At 51.0% G+C, this 19,393-nt stretch overlaps 1 protein-coding gene across 2 annotated transcripts in view; it reads right to left on the reverse strand.

Moving 5' to 3' along the window:
* Window positions 1-6,230: 6,230 nt before the first annotated feature.
* Window positions 6,231-19,393, reverse strand: part of PPARD (peroxisome proliferator activated receptor delta) — a 79,907-nt gene continuing 66,744 nt past the window's right edge. Inside the window, exons 4-8 of one of the 2 annotated variants that reach the window (XM_057699111.1) lie at window positions 14,030-14,184; window positions 13,129-13,267; window positions 12,242-12,444; window positions 11,612-11,855; window positions 6,231-10,995 (exon numbers count right to left, since the gene is read on the reverse strand). In XM_057699111.1, coding sequence (XP_057555094.1) covers window positions 10,748-10,995; window positions 11,612-11,855; window positions 12,242-12,444; window positions 13,129-13,267; window positions 14,030-14,184 — 989 coding nt within the window. In that variant the 3' untranslated portion in view covers window positions 6,231-10,747. Of the gene's footprint in view, window positions 10,996-11,611; window positions 12,063-12,241; window positions 12,445-13,128; window positions 13,268-14,029; window positions 14,185-19,393 lie in introns of both variants that reach the window. The other variant, XM_057699110.1, reaches the window with a different exon arrangement.

Below are 19,393 nucleotides of genomic sequence, written 5' to 3' on the forward strand. Positions count from 1 at the left end.
CAAAAACAGAAAGGAAAAAGAACAACAAAAAACGAGGGTAACAATGCCTCCCGTGACCTCAGGGTTGTGGTGAAGAATTTTTAAGATATCCCACGATACACACAGCAGGGGCTCAGTAGACCATAGTGGTTACTATTACTTTCTCCAGGCACAGAGTCTTGCGGGTTCCGCATTCAGAATAACGGGTTTAGATTCTGGGACCGGGGATGGCTCCAAGGGCACACACCTGTGTAGTCACGCGGGGGCCCCCCACTTGCTCCACTCTTCTGTTGTTGCCGTCTTGAAATTATTACATTTTTGAACGAGGGACCCTGATTATCTTTTTGTGCTGGGTCCCACAAATTATATAGCCAGTTCTGCCTCGTACCACTACTTCTTAGTTGTGTGAGCTTGGGCAAGCTACTCATGCCTCAGTTTCTTCATTTGTAAGTTATCGATACTTACTTCATGGGATGTTGTAAAATGTAAATGAGATATTGTATGTAAAGTATAGTTATTCCTTGATATCCATGGGAGGTTGGTTCCAGAATGCCCATGGACGCCAAAATCCACGGGTGCTCGAGTCCCGTATGTAAAATGGCGTAGGGACTTCCCTGGAGGTCCAGTGGTTAAGACACCATGTTTCCACTGCAGGGGCCATAGGTTCGATGCCTGGTGCGGGAACTAAGATCCCATATGCCACATGGCACAGCCGAAAGATAGAAAAATAAATAAATAAATAAAAATGAAAAAAGAAAGGCATGGTATTTGTATATAACCTACGTACATCCTCCTCTTTAAATTATCTCTAGGTCACTTATAATACCTAATACAATGTAAATACTATGTAAATATTGGCTGGTATGCAGCAAATTCAAGTTTTGCTTTTTGGAACTCTCTGGGATTTTTTCCCAAATATTTTCTATCTGCGGTTGGTTTAATCCACAGACAGTGAAGCCAGAGATACACATGGCCAACTATACCTGGCACATAACAAACCTTCAATAAATATTAGCTGTTCTTATCACTCTGCTGTCATCAGCATCACCACTACTACGGGGACATTTGAGGGTCAGGGTGTGAGGTGGGAATGATGAGAGGAGGCCAAGTTGGGCCAACATTTATTGAGAATCTACTACATATCCCGCCCTGAACCAGGGCTCTGGGGACCTCTGCTCTTGTCATGGGCTTCCTTGCCAGGAGTGGGAATGAGCCCACATGTGAAGTGGCCAGGGCAGCAGGGACAGGGACAGAGGCCGGACTCTTGTCCCAAGAGAACACAGATTGCCAGTTGATCCTGGGGGTCTGCCATAGCGTGGCCCCACTATTCCCCAGAGAATGTCCAAGAGAGGCCCTGGCAGAGAAGCAGGTAGAGGAAGGGCAGGATGGGCGACAGGCACCCAAGTCTTGGTGAAGGTACCAGGTTATCGGGTACCTGGTCCTTCATTTACGACAACACGTGGAGCCCCTGGATGTGGAACTTGTCTGTGGAGCTCCCTGAAGTGATGGAGCCGAGAACCAAGAAACCAGGGCCAGGAACGGGGGAGGCACGTGAGGCATTCAGCTCGGACACAAAATTTCAGGGGATGCCTGAAACACTCAGTCATAAAAAGAAATAATATTTTAGTGTGATTTTTTTTTTAAATCAAAATTAATGCAAAAAAAAAAATCCATAATGAACAAAACAGCAAATTTTTAACTAAAGACAGGATTCAACCCTGCATCACCTACCTTACCTGCCTCCCCTAGTCCTGGCCAGACCACAAAGGCAGAGATAACCCAGACAAACACAGACGGTGGAAAGGGCTCAGGCAGAAATAGCAGGCTGGCAGGGTGGAGACCCACTTTAGACAGGACGGTCAGGGAAGGTCTACGCATCATTACAGTGATTATTATATGATCACATGATACTTACAATAACTGTAGTTGTTATTGTTATTTTTATGGATGCTGTTGTGAGGGCCAGGAGGGTAATATAAGATCGTTAAACTGTGACTTTTGATTTTAATTCAGATCACTATGCCATTTTGGGCATTTAATTCAGAAGAAATTCAAAGAATTGAGTGCCCCTCCTGCAACAAATCACCTTTCACTTCCATTCGCTTATTTACGTGAACAAGATTTCTCAGTGCTTCCATTCATAAATATTAAAAATAGAAACTGATGTTGATAACACAACTTTGTAAATCAACTATACCCCAATAAAAATTTAAAAAAAAAATTGAATAACAGACAAAAAAAATCAAAAAAAAAAAAAAAGAGAGAGAGAGAAATTGATGTTGAATCCTGTCTTATTCTAGCAATTAGTAATGTTTATCTATGGATACATGAACTATTTTTTGAGGTGGGGGAAAGCAGTAATCCCATCTAAATTTTCTTAAGAAAATTTTATTTAGTAATTAACCGTTGAAGTGTGTAGGGAGTTCCCTGACGGTGTAGTGTTTGGGACTGGGTGCTTTCACTGAGGGGGAAGCAGAATAGGCATTCAAGGAGAAAAAGGAGTTAAGCAAAACTGTAGAGAGCTTGCTTATATATATTTATAAAAGGATGACAGTATATATTAAATCTCTCTGGTATTTAGATGCCACCAGATACATGAAAAGAATAATGTACTTATTCTAATCCACCCTGCTCACCTGCCATTTGCTGGTCAGCTGCCCACATAGCAAGTTCATTGGCAGGTCCCAAAGTAAGCAGCCTGAAATACCTTCAATTGAAATTCTACACAGAGCTACAGTCAGCCCCAGCCCCAGCCCAGTACCCCATGGTGCCTTGTAATCATTCTCACTTCCTAGCTTGGAAAAATTGAGAAGCTCCTGCAGGAAGATGAAGGGTAAGTTCTTGTGGGCTGAGAGCTTTAACACATTCCTCAAAATCTTGACTGAAGTGCCAGCCTTGGAGAAGAAAGATTCAGAAATGGTGAAAAGCATTTGATTTAGTGATGTAACTACGCTAAAAACATCGTTTAAAGCTTTCTTTTGGAATTAAAAAAGAATAATTGTTTTATTTTAAAGTGGGACTATTTAAAATACATTAGAAATTTAACCTTTGCAACAATTTACGTTATGATGAAAACCATTATATAACCTGGAGTGTGGAGGGGATACGTGTTTTTTCAAATTTCTTTTAGGTTTATAGAAAATGCCTGGCCTGATATGTTTCTGCTCCCTATCATATGTTGGGGAGTAGATAGACGAGGCTGAAGTGGGGGAGGGACCAGATCAGTGGTGACAGCCAAAGTTAGGGAGGGAGGTTGGGATGAGGGGTGAGTGGAAATGACAGTCACTGAGGAAGGGGTGGGTGACGTGAGAGGAGGAGCCTCTCATCTCCTAGGGGAGGAGCCAGTGGCCCTCAAAGGAAGGCTTTGCAAACCTCCAGTCACCAGTCCCCAAAGATTTGCTTTCCCTAAAGACCAGCAATGAGGCTGACCTCCAGGACTGCTGAGAGAGGCCACCCTACTAGCTCCTTCACAAGCTGAGAGGTCCAGTGACACAGCTCTCTCAGCATGTCCAGAGAGCTCTTAGCCGATCAGATGAACTACAACAAAAGGGGCTAGGGGCTTTGTGATGAAATCAATTTGAGAAACTCCTCCTTCTATATTTTCTTAGAGTCACGTTGTATATTGTTTATTACACATGAACATATTATAGGCTCTGATAAGTCCTGCAAAGGAACCTATTTGATTTAACTCAGCATTGCTTAAACTTGTTTCTGTTGTTATTTGTTTAGGCTCTCTACCCATACAGACTTAACATACCAATAAAACAATTTTGTTTGGGGAACTGGCAAATTAGTTCATTCAATCCTCAAAACGAGCCTTAAAAGTCAAGAGTCATCTTTTGTTTTCAAAATCTGAGGCTCAGAGAGGTCAAGTAACTGGCCTGGGACTCGGAACAAGAGTTAGGACTATAACCCAGGTGTCCTCACTCAGAGCAATACTTCTCTAGTTAACCAAGATTGACTTGTCAGGGTTGAGGGCTGCTGGATGTGGGGAATTTCTGAAGCCAACTTCTGAGGCCAAGGGCTGGGGACAGAACAGCCAGAGGTAATCCAGGCCTGGGGAAGCAGCAAAAGCAGCTGGGTGGCTGGGAGGCCGGAGTAGTGGACCCCTGAGCGGTGAGACTGGGGAATCAGGACTGGACTGTTGGGTGAGCGCAGAGGGTGCAGAGGAGAAGAGCAGGGATGAGGAAGGTTGGGTCGGGTACAGTGTGTGGTGGGGTGGAGCCTGCCAAATGAGCCCCCTGACCAGGATTCTTAAAACTTGAGGGCCCCAACTTAGCTCTGGGCAGGACCAGAAACAATTGAAAATCTCCTTTAGTAAATGTCCATCTTCTTTTTTTTTTCTTCCTTCCTCTTGCTACCAGATTGCCTTTCTTCCCAGCCTGGGAAAATCACTTCACACTGAGATTCTAAAATCTACAATGATCCATCCTTTACCCAAACTTCAATTCTCTCTGGGGAACTCATCTCTTCCAGCTGTTGGCAAAATGAATGTGTGCTAAGGTATGAATGTCTGATGGAAGGCCTAGAGAGCTATCATGCCCAAAAGAATGACTCTCTAGTAGTGTATTGTTCAACCTGAAGTGTTTCCATTCAAACATGTATGAACACGCTATAAAGGTAACCAGGAGACCAGATCCAAATGCAGTGAGCTGTATGGTGTTTCTGGGCAGAGAAACCTTTGTTGAGTGGAAGAGAAAAAAGGCAAGTGGGGAATCTCTGCCCTAAATGGTCAGATCCTGAGCTAACCCTGACTTATCCCCTTTCTGGTCTCAGTCTCCTTTTCTGAACTATGAGGGGTGAGAGAGTCTCTAGACCCTTCCAGCACTGGGGTGGGGGCTAGGAAGCCCCATTTCCCTCCTGAGGCACCTCAAATTCTTATAGACTGAGCTTTCAATGGCCAGACAGAAGCCCAAAGAATTTTCTCCCACCTCCCCTGTGTCCTCCCAAAACCCAGACCCCTACCTGTGTGGCTGCTGGGAGTAGGGGCTGCTCTCTGCACCTCGGCTGCTGCCATCTGGCCCAGCAGGGTCCATCCCAGCTGTGGCCCCTAATGAGAATCAGGCAGGGATACTCTGGTGGTCCTTTATCCCTCCCTCTCTGGGCAGGGCCAAAGGGAGGAGGAGCTGCGCAGCTGGTCCACCCTTCCTCTTGGCCCCAGGCATGCAGGAGGAGGGATGGAGGGTGAAGCATGATGGCTGCAAGGCTAGGAGGCAGGCGCTCCAGCTGCCCCATTCAGGCTGCAGGATGTGGGTGGGGCGGGGCTTGAAGGCCTTCAGGGATCCCTGGATGATTACAGGAGGAAACTAGGTTTAAAACTGGTTTAAGGACTTTAAGGGCCTCAGCAAGGGCCACCATGAGAGGTGGCCAGGAGGGCGCTTGCCTGAGGCTCTGTCTAATGAGGAAGCTCCAGACTGATTGATAGCACATCAGCCAATCAGACCCTCTCCTGGGCAGTATAACTGGCTGGTGGAGTCATAGCTTGCATTGTGGAGAACACTAGGCTGTGTCCACTGACAATGGGGAGTGAGGGGAACGGAGGCCACGAACTCTAAGAGCCCTTCCAGCTCTGACTGTTCCTATGACCCCTTCAATTCCTATCTTAATCCTCCAAAGCCCCACGTTCTCTCCACTAGACTGCAATATCCCATGTGGCAGATAAATTGGGAAAGTTAAAAAGACCAAATAAGAGGAATTCACTTAGAAGTTAAAGGAGAGATTTTTTAATGGAATTTAAACAACTTCCTATCTCTGTCGGTAAACTGAGATGCTGGTTTGGGAAACAAATAGTCTTGGACATCTTTGTTATTTAACTCTTGCTGGATTAAAATTATTAAAAAGTTTTTTTTAGGTGCTGCCAGTCTGCCCTCTGTGGCAGCTGTGCCAGATTATACTCTCACGAACAGTTATGAGTGCCTGTTTCTGCACACTCTTGCCAACACAATATAATTAAACTTGCTAGTATGTTAATTTGTTATGTAAAACAGTGTCTCATTGTAGTTTTAATTTATATTTCTCTTACTATGAGATTAAGCATCTCTCCATATGTTTTAAAGGCATTTCTTTCCCTGTTCATATCCTTTGCCCGTTTTTCTATTGGGTTGTTGACCTTTTAGTCACTGATTTGCAGGTGCTCTTTACATATTAAGGAAATTAGTCTTTGTCTTATTAATGTCACACATTTTTAAAAAATTTTTTATTGTTTATTGTTTACAATAAACTGCATATATTTAGAGTGTACAACGTCACACATTTTTTAACATAGTTGATGTAAATTTTTTTTGTTCTTGCCCCCACCGGGAGAAATATTTTTTAATGTGATATAGTAAGATCTTTTATCTTTTTATTTTATAAAGTTTTGTGTATACTGCATGAAGCTTAGAAACTTTTGTGTATACAATATTTTTGAACAGTCTATCCGCTTCCAGATTATATACAATTTTCCCCATGTTTTCTTCTAGGTTTTTTCCCCTCCCCCACTCTTCTAGTTTTTTTTTTAAAACATTGTATAAATATATCAAATTTATCCATTTTCCTGTTAATGAACATTTTTGTTGTTTCTAAGTTTTTGCTGCTGTTGTAATGAACATGTATACGAGTCTTGGTATAATTTTGTGGCTCTCACTCTAGGATATTGTGTCAGGCTGGCTTCTCCAGGAAATAGATTTGGAGGTTTACTTGCAGGACACTCACTGGAGAGCGCTTTTGAGGACAACACCTGTAAGGAATTGAAGGAAGCAGGACTGGGTAGAGAAAGAAATTAAACCACAATGTACTTACGACAGAAACCCCAACTCTGGAGCTGGGACGATTCTTCACGTTCTCAAACTGGGGCAAGGAAGCTTGGCCTTGTCCCTACCTGTTGGCTCTAGGCTGCTCCTGAGGAGGGGGTGTGCTTATCCTGGGCGAGGCGGCCCCCTTCACTGTGGGCAGTTTCCTGAGAGGAATTCAGCTGCGAGCCCGGCAGCCATGGACCTCAGTGCCTGGGTTCTAGGGGTGGAACCTGATGCCTCACGGCTTCCACGGGCACATTTTAACTTTATGAGATTTTGCCAAATTGTTTTTCAAGTTGATTGTATCAGCTTCTACTCCCTTCTGCAGTACATGAGAATTTGCATTTTTCTTCTTCCCTTCCACATTTTCTATCTTGGTTTTCCTACGCTATTTTCTGGATAATTTCTACAAATCTTTTTGGAGGTGCTAAAATGATCTCTTTGGCTGTGTCTAATCTGCTTTCTAACTTGAGTTTTTTTTCTGGAAGTTCCAGGTATTTCTTTTAAAAGGCAAACTTTATCGTTTTCATTTCTTTATATTTTTAAATAATATACAACTTATTTGGCTCCTGTACTGTAACCAATAGCTATATTTTGTATATTGATGTCCTGGGCCTCTGATTTCACTGGTCGTTCTATTTATTTTCACACAGGCTTGTTTTCTCATGTCTGTAATTTTGTGGGGGTTCTGTACTGCCTGTGTCTGTCCTCCAGAAAGGTTTTGTGTCTGCTGCTTCCAGGCTTCCCAGGGATATTACTGCTGCGGACCCCATTTCTTCCTTTATTTAAAAATAAAAAAATAAACTTTTTTACAAGTATCATGTGATATCACTCACGTGGAATCGAATTTTTAAAAAAGATATAAATGAACTTATTTACAAAACAGAAGCAGACTTATAGATATTGAAAACAAACTTATGGTTACCCAAGGGGAAACATGGTTGGGAGAGATAAATCAGGAGCTTGGGATGAAAACATGTACACCACTATAGACAAGATAGATAACCGGGACTTCCCTGGTGGCACAGTGGTTAAGAATCTGCCTGCCAATGCAGGGGACATGGGTTCAATCCCTGGTTTGGGAAGATTCCCACATGCCACAGAGCAACTAAGCTGGTGCACCACAGCTACTGAGCCTGCGCTCTAGAGCCCCCGTGCCGCAATTACTGAAGCCTGCAAGCCTAGAACCTGAGCTCTGCAACAAGAGAAGCCACCGCAATGAGAAGCCCACACACCACAACGAAGAGTAGCCCTTGCTCTCTGCACTAGAGAAAGCCCGTGTGCAGCAACAAAGACCCAACGGAGCCAAAAATAAATAAATTTATTAAAAAAAAAAAGATATATAACCAACAAGGACCTACTGTGTAGCACAGAGGACTATACCCAATATTCTGTGATAACCTACGTGAGAAAAAAATCTAAAAAAGAATGAATATGTATATGTATAACTGAATCACTTTGCTGTACACCTGAAACTAACCCAGCATTGTAAATCAACTATACTCCAATAAAATTAAAATATTAAAAAAACCTTTTAAGTTTTAGAAGCTTTATAGCAAAGATAGTATCTTCTAATTCTCTTAAGGTTGCTTTCTTCTTTAGTCTAAATGTTTGCTTCATTTGTCCTGAGCCTCTGTGAAGATGGCACCGCCAGAAGTAAAGGAGAAAACTGGGGTGTCAGCTAAGGAAAGGAAAGCCCTGATGTCTTGTAGGGTAAAAAACTGACAGTGAATGCCTGGCTTTGGCTTTGCAAGTTCCATTTACCACTCAAGGCCCAGGGGGACTTGCCTCCTCCCAGGCCCTTTTGAGCCCCTCGCAGACCCCCTACCCCCAACCCTGGTTTGTGCCACGGTTCCACACACCCTTCTCAGAGGGTGTGTATCCTTTCTCCCCCTCCCACCCCAAATGCTCCCCCAGGGTGGGATGGCATCTTCTCAGTCCTCCACAACCCTTGCTAACTGACGAGTGGTGAGCAGAGCAGGAGGTGAGGGGGCATGATGGGCAGCCCCCACAAGCCAGAACTGACCCCTCCGGCCAGTACCACACTGTCTCATTTGCCCAACCGAGTCTCCCCCTGTGCACTGGATGTGGACGAGGGGGAGGGATCCCATCAGTCCCCAGGAAAAACACTATGAACTTCAGTTAGCCTAAATCAACTCTTAAATATTTAATTCCCATTTATTTAAAGTTCCATCAGTCTGTATACACTATTTATATTAAAAACACAGGAAGCTGGGGCTCCTAGCAAAAATATACATTTCAATTTTGGAGATTGTTCAGACACTGAGAAGAGCTGTATTCTCAGTACCAGATCTGGGTGGGGGATGAGGATGGGGTGTGTGGTGGGGGAGGGGAGGAGAAGGGAGGGAAGAATCTTGCCAGAAGACAGTGATCCTGGGGCATGGAAAGGGTCCTCGGGAAGGAAGACCACACAGGACCCAGGAAGCCTGGGCGCTAACCCCACGTCTCCCGCCACCATTCTCAGAGACCCCAGGCAGCCCCTCACCCCTCCAGGCCCACTTCTTCCCTGGAAAAGCAGCCGGGGTGGGCTCTCTGTCCTCTGCTCAGACAGTGCTCCAAGCTGTGCTTCAGCCCCTCCTCCGAGGCGAGCGTGCATCGATGGGGGGGGAGGGCCAGGAGTGGGACTGGGCCTGGCGAGGTCCCTGGTCACCAGAGGCGGTGCAGGGAGAGTTCCAGGTGACCAGCTGGGTCAAATACAAGGAAGGGGAGGGCAGCAGGGCTGGTGGGACAAACAGGTGTCACAAACGAGCAGGATCAGTTTATGGCCGGTACCTCCCCTGTGAGCAGGTGCTGGGCTGGGTCTACAGGACCGCCCCCTGCCCACCAAGCGATCTGGCCCGACCCCAGGAACAGGGGCACGGTTCTGCCAGTCCACCTGCAGGCCCCTCTGGGCGCTCACCTGCCTCAGGGAGGGGAGGGTGAGGGGTGAGGAACCTGCAGGTAAAGTGATTTCAGTGCTTGTGCTGTGTGTGCTGGAGGGAGTGTGTGTGGGGCGTGAGCTTCAGCTGGGCTGGAGCCGGTGCCCGTGTCTCCTGGCCACAGAAAGGAGGGGTGCATGTGAGGCCAGGCCCTGGCACCGAGGGCTGAGGTGGGAGCGGCGGTGCTGACACAAGTAGGTACGACTCGGTGGCTACTGCAGCGGGGTGGCAAGCGTGGGGCGCTGATGGGGGCCCACCCCAAGGCTGATGGGGTCAGGAGGGGTGAGTCTACCACGCGCCACCTTCTCTACCAACCTCCGCCTCCCCTGACGCTTGCTCCTATTCCATGGGGGTGTGGGGACCCCCACCAGGAGGGAACCCCATCTCTGCCCAGGCTGGGGGCAGTGTCCCCCAGCGGCCGGCGCAGGGGGGCCATCAGCAACACCAGCCTGGAAGACCAAGGAAAAGAAGAATAGAAGGGTGGCGGGGATCAGTGGGGCTGAGGCATGCTACCAGAGCCAGGGTGCCAACTGCAGCCTCGGCAGGGCAGCGACCGTGCGGGGACGTTGTCCTCCGCCAGGGACCCGGTGACTAGGGGCTGCTCTGCAGTCAGCCCAGGCCCTGCTTGGCTTCCCTGGGAAGCCAGGCCCAGAGAGCTTAGTGTTTCTTTGGATGGCTCGAGTCCTTTGCGGTGAGGATAGGAGAAGGTGACTGTTGGTGCAGAGGGCAGACCCCGCTCTCTCCTGCTGGGGGCCGGGTGGGGTGGGGTGGGGGAAAGCAGAAGTCCTGTTCTCGCTGCTGGTGAAATCACACAAACTGTCTCACAGCAAGAGAAAGAGGGACAGACATGGGGGTCAGGAGAGAGGAAAGGAGGGCGAGAGCAGAAGGAAGAAAAAGAGCAGAGACATGAGAGGAGACGGGGAGCTGAGAAGGAGGGAGCTGAGGAAGGGAGGCGGGGACACGGGGAGCCAGAGGTCCTGTGTCCGCCGAGTGTGTGTGATCCCGCCGCTCGACACTCCACGTCCAGCGCTCAGGAGCTGGTCAATGGAGAAGCCCTCAGTACATGTCCTTGTAGATCTCCTGGAGCAGGGGGTGCAGCGAGGTCTCGGTCTCGGTCTTCTTGATCCGCTGCATCATCTGGGCGTGCTCGGTGACCAGCTGCCGCAGGTCAGCCATCTTCTGCAGCAGCTTGGGGAAGAGGTACTGGGCATCAGGGTGGTTGGCCTGCAGGTGGAACTCGAGGGCGCGCAGGATGGTGTCCTGGATGGCCTCCACCTGTGACACGTTTATGAGGCCTGGCCGGTCTGTGGGGACACAGGCACACGTGGGGTCTCAGAAAAGCAGGGCAGCTCCCCTAACCCCTGGTGTGGGTGACTTTTGGCCTTGGGAACAGTAGGCCTCCCTGCCTGGACTGAAACCCCTTCTCTACTACAGATTAGCAATGAGGTTATGTATGGGTAGGTCACCCAGCCTCTCTGGACCTCAGTTTCCTCATCTGTAAAATGGGGATAACTCTGGCATAGAGTCATTATGAGGATTAAAGAATTATAATCTAGGAAAATGAACTGGAACAGTGCCTGGCATGAAGCAAGCTCTATGCCACTGTCAGCATGAGTCTTACTATATTTATTGTGTTGGAATTTGAAAAATGCAGGTAAAACAGAAAATTTCTCCACCACCAGAAATAACCCCCATCAACATGTTGCTATATTTTCTTTCAGTCTTTTTTCTATCTCATCTCTGTCTCTACAAGACGGAGCTGGTCCTGCACACACAGTTAGTGCCTTGCATGTTCCACTGCCATCATCACATGGACCCTTCCTCATGATGTCACAGCTTAGGCTTGGCCCCTGCAGCGAGGGCCCAGCCCCCAGGAGGGCTGGCTATGTGGGAACAGCCCACTGCCCCTCCCCGACGTACCTCCGCACAGAATGATGGCCGCGATGAAGAGAGCCAGGTCACTGTCATCAAGTTCCAGGGCATTGAACTTGACAGCAAACTCGAACTTGGGCTCAATGATGTCACTGAAAGGCTTTCGGATGCTGCGCAGGAACTCACGGGTAACAAAGCCAGTGCCGTTGGCCACCAGCAGCCCATCCTTGTTGACGATGGAGGCCAGCATGGCAAAGATGGCCTCATGCACACCATACTTGAGAAGGGTCACCTGGTCATTGAGGAAGAGGTCGCTGAAGCTGGGGATGCTCTTGGCGAACTCGGTGAGCTCACGCACGGTCTCCACCGTGGTGCACTGGCAGCGGTAGAAGACGTGCACGCTGATCTCTTTGTAGGGGGGCAGACCATTCACCAGCTGCTTCCACACGAGGCCCTTCTCAGCCTGCCACAATGTCTCGATGTCGTGGATCACAAAGGGCTGAAAACCAGGCCCCGTTAGAGGCCAGGCCTCGGGGCACCCCCGCCCATGTGTTCCCCAAACCCCCTGCCTATACCACAAAGTGAGGGGAGGGAGGAGGCCTGGTTCTCCCAGGAGTCAGGCAGGCGGCAGCAGGGCCCACAGCCCGGGATGCTGCCAGGCCGAGCAGTGACACTCACCGCCGTGTGGCTGGACTTGCCGGTGAGGATGCCGCGGGCCTTCTTTTTGGTCATGTTGAAGTTTTTCAGGTAGGCACTGTAGATGTGCTTGGAGAAGGCCCTCAGGTCAGCCACCTGGGGGTTGTGCTGACTCCCCTCGTTTGCCGTCAGCCCTGCCACCAGCTTCCTCTTCTCAGCCTCTGGCATCCGGCCAAAGCGGATGGCTGCACGGGGAAGGGGGACAGTCATGGAGGAGCCTGGGCAGGGGCCAGCACCTCTAAGGTACACGAGCCAAGGATGGAGACACACGTTGAGCACAGGGCCCTCAGGAGCTCTAGAGCCAGCAAGTTGAAATGCTGGGGAACCCTTCCAGAGTATAAGCTCTGGGTAGGGCAGGGCTTCTGCCGGTCTGGTTCACAGCACCCAGCAGGCTCTGTCTCCCGGGAATGCCGGCCTCCAGGAGACTCTGGCCCGGCTCCTGGCAGCTGACACACGTGGTCACTTACTGGCTCCCGCCTGCCCTCAACAACCAAGAAGGCCTGAGGGGATCCTGGGCCTTAGAAGTGGCTTTTCACACCCTGTCAGGTCATCCAAGACAGGCTCGAGGTTCCGGGAGTGGTGATTCCAGCACTACTGGAATTGGAGTCAATTCCCAGGTCCCTTCTGGGCCAGAGAGGGTGAGGCTCAGGTACAGACAGGTGGTGAATGCCCCCGGCCTGGGAAGCACGGCAGGTCCCGGGCAGTCTGGGAGGGCAGGCCTCAGGCCAGCCTGCGTTGGCTTTGAGACTCAGGGTCCAGATCAGCAAGGTCAACACTGACCTGCATGCTGACTGTGCGCTGGGCGCTGCTCTGAGGGCACCCCCTTTCTGTTTCTGGGCTCCCAGAGACCTGGTTTCAGGTCGGCTCACCGTTGTGCGACATGCCCAGCGCCAGGCATTTCTGGAAGCGGCAGTACTGGCACTTGTTGCGGTTCTTCTTCTGGATCTTGCAGATGCGCTCACACTTCTCGTATTCCAGCTTCATGCGGATCGTCCGACGGAAGAAGCCCTGAGGGACAGCAGACACATGAGGAAGAGAAAAGCCACGAGGAAGGGAGAAAGGGTGAGACTCCTGCTCTGCTCACTGGGTTGTGCCAGGGCCTTGATCATGCATTGAGATGTAACAATTTCTGAAATTTGGAAGTAAAGGTGGAAATATTATTGGAGGGGAAAGGGAGAAGGAAAGTAAACAACTCTAAAACTTCTGAAACAATTGAAATACTATACCATATTTATTTTAAGTGCTTGTTTGTTAGTTTGATGACACAAAATTGTATTGTGGCTGGTTCTACATCTTTTCTAGGTAGTCGTTTAATAAAATATGTGAAATTTTGATGGATGTGCAGTCAGGAGGAAGAACCCAAAAATACCACTGGAAAAAGAAATATCACATTTCCTTTCTATCAAAGAGCCCCCTCGGGCCCTGAGGCGCAGGAAACCCTGACCTTGGGAAGATGGCTCAAGCCCAAGACCCTCATTCTGTCCTGCCTGTCTTCTCGCATCAGGACCCCAGGGGGCGCCAGCAGCCCAGAGCCCAGGCGAGTGGCTGGGTTGGCAAGACCGGTGCCCAGCAGGGCAGGCCCGGTGAGGGAACCCCTCCTCTCTAGCAGGACCCAGAGTTAAGCCTGGAACGGCCTGGCTGCCTCGCAGGCAGGAATTCGGCAGTGGGTGTGGTCAGGGCCTAGCCCAGCAGCAGGGAAAGCCTTCCTGTCAGGTCAACTCACCATGTGACCACAGCCCCGACGGGCAGCCACCCCTCCGCTGCCCGTACCTTGCACCCCTCGCATGCGTGCACACCGTAGTGGAAGCCTGATGCCTTGTCCCCGCACACACGGCACTCCATGTTGAGGCTGCCACAAGAGGCCCCATCGCAGCCCATCTGCAGCTGGTCCAGCAGCGAGGGTGGAGAGCAGCTCCGGGAGAGGTCTGCAGACACATAACACAGGAGTGGCTTCATATTGTGCCAGGCCTGGAGCCTTGGGGAGGTGACCAGAGTCTGCAGGGCTGCAGAGGTAGTGGGAAGAGCCTGCACTTCTGAATCACACAGTCTTGGCTCAGCCACTTATGGGCTACGTGGCCTCTGGGAGTGAACCTTTCCAAGGATCAGCCTCTACATCTAGAACATGGGGTTAATGACAGCTTCTCTGGGAGGAGGGCAAAAGTGTCCAAAGCATTTCCCCTAGACCTGACACCCAGCAGGTGTTCCAGAACTGCAGCTTACTATCTCGGCTGAGTCAGACCCACCTGGGCTGAATGAACTCACTGCTGTTGGGGAGAGGGCATGGGGGGATGGTTGTGTGTTAAGAGGAGGGGATCAAGAGGAAGCAGCAGACAGATTCTCTTCAGACTGTCGTTAGGAAGTGGCTCCCTGGCTTAAGAGACTCCACTGTGTGGGCCCCCAAGGGATTGTGTGAAATGTATTTTGTGGCGGCTACAGACACACAGGCTTCTGCAGAGCTCAGCCCCCAACCCAGAAATCTGATTCCTGCAGGGACTCCAGAGATGCTCTAGCGGATCTCTCAAGAAGCTGAAATTCATTCCCAAGAAACGTCTTGCTGGGGCAGAAAAAGTGGAGGTCTCAGTCATGCTGACTGGGTGGCAGACTGAACTTCCTGGAGTGCTTTTCTATCAAATGCACAGACATCTGAGCCCTGTGATGGAGAGTGTCAACGAGGAAAGCATTTGGCCATGGGCCACCGCAGGGTATTTGTGCTGTCAGGTGACTTACTAAGAATGGCTGGGGGTCTCTCCTGAATCTCTCCCCGGAACGAGTCCTTCCCTGGGAAAGGGAGCCTGACTGAGCCCATCTCTGCCCCCAGCCCAGTGCCGCCACGTGACCCCACAGCCGCTTGCCCTGCCTCTGCCAGGCTGGCCTGCCAACCTGCTATTCTCCGCTTTGTTCTCTGACGCCTAAGCAAACTCCTCAGGGGCAGGGGCCAAATCCCCAGACCAGAGGAGCAGGGGCTTAGAGCAGACAGAGCTGCAGGGAGACCCAAGCCATGGCGGTCAGCCCGGACTCAACGTTTTCCAGGCCTGCCTTCTGCCCTCTCTACAGCATGGTCACTGCACAAGAGCTCGACTCCCTACCATGGAGCTCCCCCAGACCACAGCATACTCCACTCCCCCCACACCTTCCTCTCCGCTCCCCCAGTGTCCCCTGGGGTCCTAGGAGTGACAGCAGGAAAGCCTCCGGCCAGACCCCACCCCGCCCGCAGGAAGGAGCCGAGCACCAGTCCCCCGCAGAGGACCCAGCAGCCTGCTCGCCTTCCTGGGTGGGGAGGGTGGGGTGACACGGTCCCTGCTTCCTCAAACAGCCTGGCCTTAGCTCCCAACTTCAGTCACTCCAAGGGGTGTAACTGCGCCCCTCAGCCCGAAGACGGGGAGAGTTGGCGCCCTCCCTCCTGCACATGCGCTGTGGGGAGCTGGGGGGCGGGGAGCCTCTCTGCGCTTCTCAGGAGCCTTCCCGTTTACTCCGTGTTGGGCGACCCCCTCCAGGGCTTAAGGGCCCCAGGCGGGGACTCTGTCCACCAGGGCGCTGCTGCTGGACACACGGCAGGCGCTCAGCGATTCTGGACTAAGCACTCCTCGAGCTGCCAGCGCGGCCCAGCCTCAGCGCCCGCCGCTACCGGCGGCGTTATCACGGGGGCAACAGAATTCCCATTACCAGCTGCTAGGAGAAAACGAGATAACATGTAAAAACGCTCCGTAGAGACCTGCGCAGAAAGGGTTTCCGGCACTTCCTCCCCCGATCTGTGTGGTCTGTGTACATGTTCGCTTTCTGGCACTTCTTGTAAGCAGTGCTGTTTTTGTGGTTTGCACGGCTGCCTCCTCTGCTAGACTCGGCATGTCTCTACTCACATTCCCTTTGGATCTCAAAGGCCACCTCCTCCACCAAATCTGGTCCACGGTGACCGATCACCCCAGTCTTTTCCCACCTCTTGGTGGTGCCTTGCTAGTTCCCCTCGTGGCCCTGGAGGCCTGGCAGATGTCTGGTTACTTGGTTGCTGTCGGCACTGCCCGTGGCAATGCCACTCTCTCTTTTCATTCAACATACATTTGATGAGCACCTGCTGTGTGCAGAGCTGGAATCGGACGCTGCCCGCAACCAGCTGAGGTAAGAAAACCAGGACACAAGATAGCGAGTGGCAAGGCTGCCAGTGGGGCAGGCAACGTGGTGCAGGACAGCGAAGGAACCACCGGGCGTGAGGTGATCAGGGAAGGTGACTGCTCCCCTCTCTGGGCTCAAAGGTCAGGGCTTTGATGACCCCCAAGCTGGCTTCCAGGTGCTCACAAGCAGCAGGCCTGGGGGGTGAGAATGGACTCAGGAGCCACACAGCCCAAGTTCAAGTCGGGGTCTGAGACTCAGAACCCAGCTCTGCCCTCTTGGCCTGTCTCCTCCTCTGCAAATGGAGATAACAGCAGCCCGTGTCTCAGAGTCACGGTGAGGAGCAGAGGAGTTAACAGAGAAAGTTCCTGGACCATGTGCTGTGGGAATATCAGCTCAAGTTAGGATGAGGCTTTTTATTATCAGAAAGCTGCAGTTCTAAAGCCCCTGAGCGTGTGGCCCACACAGGCAGGGACCGTGCCTCTCCCTTCCCCTGGCTGCTTGCTCCTCTTCCCCACGGCTTCACAGAAACCCAAGGTGGGGGTGAAGGGTCCCCTACTTATGAGGCTGGGAAAGCCCCGAATAAGACCTAGCCTCCTCTTACTTCTGGTCTTCTGCCGGCCCCTGCTCACCCTGGAAGAAGTCAAAGTGCCCCAGCCCACAGACCACAGAGGCGGCCACAGCCCTGGATTGCAGGGAGAGGCCCAGGGTGAGAGCTGCAAACTGGACTGGGTGGGAAATAGGCCCAGGGCAGCGTGGGAGCCCTGGGTGTGTCCTGCCCCCCGGGTGGTGGATGGGCATAGGTAATCAGGGAAGCCTGGGACAGAAGGGTGATGGGACAACCCCCCCCCCCCCCACTTGAGGGGAATAAGAGAACACGAAGAACTGACACACGAGGCAGGAGGAGGCAGGGGAGATGAGGGGCTGGAGTGGGCGGAGGGTCTGTGTCCTGCAGGGGTAGGTTTTGTTGTGGGGTGCGTGTGTACTGCGGTATCCCATCACTTCATGGTGAGTTTCCCAAAGATAAAGGTCCTGTCTCTTCCTCGTTGACCACCTGGCTGAAGAGTTTATCCTCCGATCACCATCACATCCTGCCCAAAAGTAATGAGGGCAGAATGCTCCCCATTCAAGGAATCAGCTTCTGAAGGTACCCCCCACTCCTCACCATGACCTTCTAGCGGGAGACTGGGCTTCTGAGAGGCCCTGCCTCCCACTGGGAGCCCCTGCCTCAATGACTCTCAGGCATGCTGGGTGGAAGAGACCCCGGGCTTGCCATCTGAGGGCCGTCTGCCCGCACAGCCACTCTCCTGGGCCAGCCCAGGACAGTCCTCTCACCTGGACCCCTCCTTTGCTCTCAGGAGATGCCCTTGCTCACCTGATGGCCATCATCTGGGCCCTGAGCCCCGCCTCTGAACTTCTGCTCCAGCCACACACTGCCAGCCTGGCCTCCCAAACCTCTCCTGAGGGCCTGGCTCTACCAGTACTGGGAGGGGAAGGGGAAGGAACCAGCGTTTATCAGGCCCTACTAAGTACTGAGAGAGCGTGTTAGTGTCTTTATGCTTGTTAGTATCATTTCAAATCACCTTGGAAGACAGTTAACTGCCACCATTTAAAGATGAGGAAACTGAGGCTCGGGAAGTTATGGAATCTATCCAAGATTACCTGTCCAGTACATGGTAGGACTGGAATTTGATCCTAAATTTGCATCCCTGCAAGGGCTATGTGTTTTGAAGCAATAACGCCCCCTTTTTAGTGCACACCTACTGTGCTCCAGGCCCTCTACTGGACGCTTTACACCATTAGCTGCATGTGACTCACAAAGCAACCCTTCAGGCAGGTCTTCTTATGCCCTGAGGAAGCAGGCTCAGAAGGCTACGCTGACACGTTGACAGTGGCTCCAATAGCTAATTTTATGTCAGCTTGGCCAAGCCACGGTACTCATGGAATCTAGTTTTTGGTCAGACACCAGTCTAGATGTTACTGTGAAGGTATTTTTTTAGATGTGATTGACATTTAAATCATGACTCGCCACAATGTGAGTAGGCCCAGCCAGTCAGTTGAAGGCCTTAAGAAAATAAGACCAAGGCCTCCCCAAGGAAGAAGGAATTCTGCCTCCAGGTTGCCTCCAACTTGAGCTACATCATCAACATCCCCAGGTCTCCAGCCTGCTGGCCTGCCTGCAGAATTTCAAGTTGCCAACCCTCACAATTACATGAGCCAGTTCCTCAAAATAAACCCCTCTCTGTCTCTCTCTCTACACACACACACACACACACACACACACACACACACACACACACCCTCTTGCTTCTGTGTCTCTAGAGAACCCTGACTAACACAGTGGCAGAGTGAGAATTATAACCCAGAACCATCCAACCCCTGGGGCTGAGCTCTTACCCACTGCACTCTATGACTTTCCATATATATGTGTGGGTGCGTGTTCATTACTACTAATCAGTAGTCCATGATGATAAACGATGACTCGCGTCACTGCCGAGGATAACACTGTGCCATTATTCGAATGTTTGGACTCAGCATAAGCACCACTCCCGTCACGCAGAGAGTGAAGTATCAGTTGCACCATCTCTGATTACAAGTTCAGCAAACAGACATGACTGACCTCATTCACGTCATTACGTGTGGTCAAGAGTTTTCCTGCCTATCTAGTCGCCATTGCTGGAGGTATGCTGTTGTCATAGCTGTGAGGGTGGCCTGGAGGGAACAGCCCTGTCTATTTACTTTGCTGGCAGAGCCCCAAAGTCAAACAGCTTCTGAAGTCAGGGCCAATTCTGCAGGACTCTGGGGCTGGGTTACCAAGCAGCCTCCTTACTTCTGTTGTCCTGTTTGCCTGGACTGGGCTCCTCAGGACACTCAGCCTTGCTCTTCACTGGGTGGCTGGCCCCTGCTGGACACCCACCAAGCACTTGCTGAGTGAGAGGCGGCACCAAGGCCAGGAGGAAGGACACTTTATCTTGCTCAGCCCCGTGCTGAGACCCCTGACCTCTTTCTTGGGTGTGACTAGGACCTTCA

Source organism: Hippopotamus amphibius, chromosome 11 (assembly GCF_030028045.1).
Source record: "Hippopotamus amphibius kiboko isolate mHipAmp2 chromosome 11, mHipAmp2.hap2, whole genome shotgun sequence".
NCBI lineage: Eukaryota > Metazoa > Chordata > Mammalia > Artiodactyla > Hippopotamidae > Hippopotamus > Hippopotamus amphibius.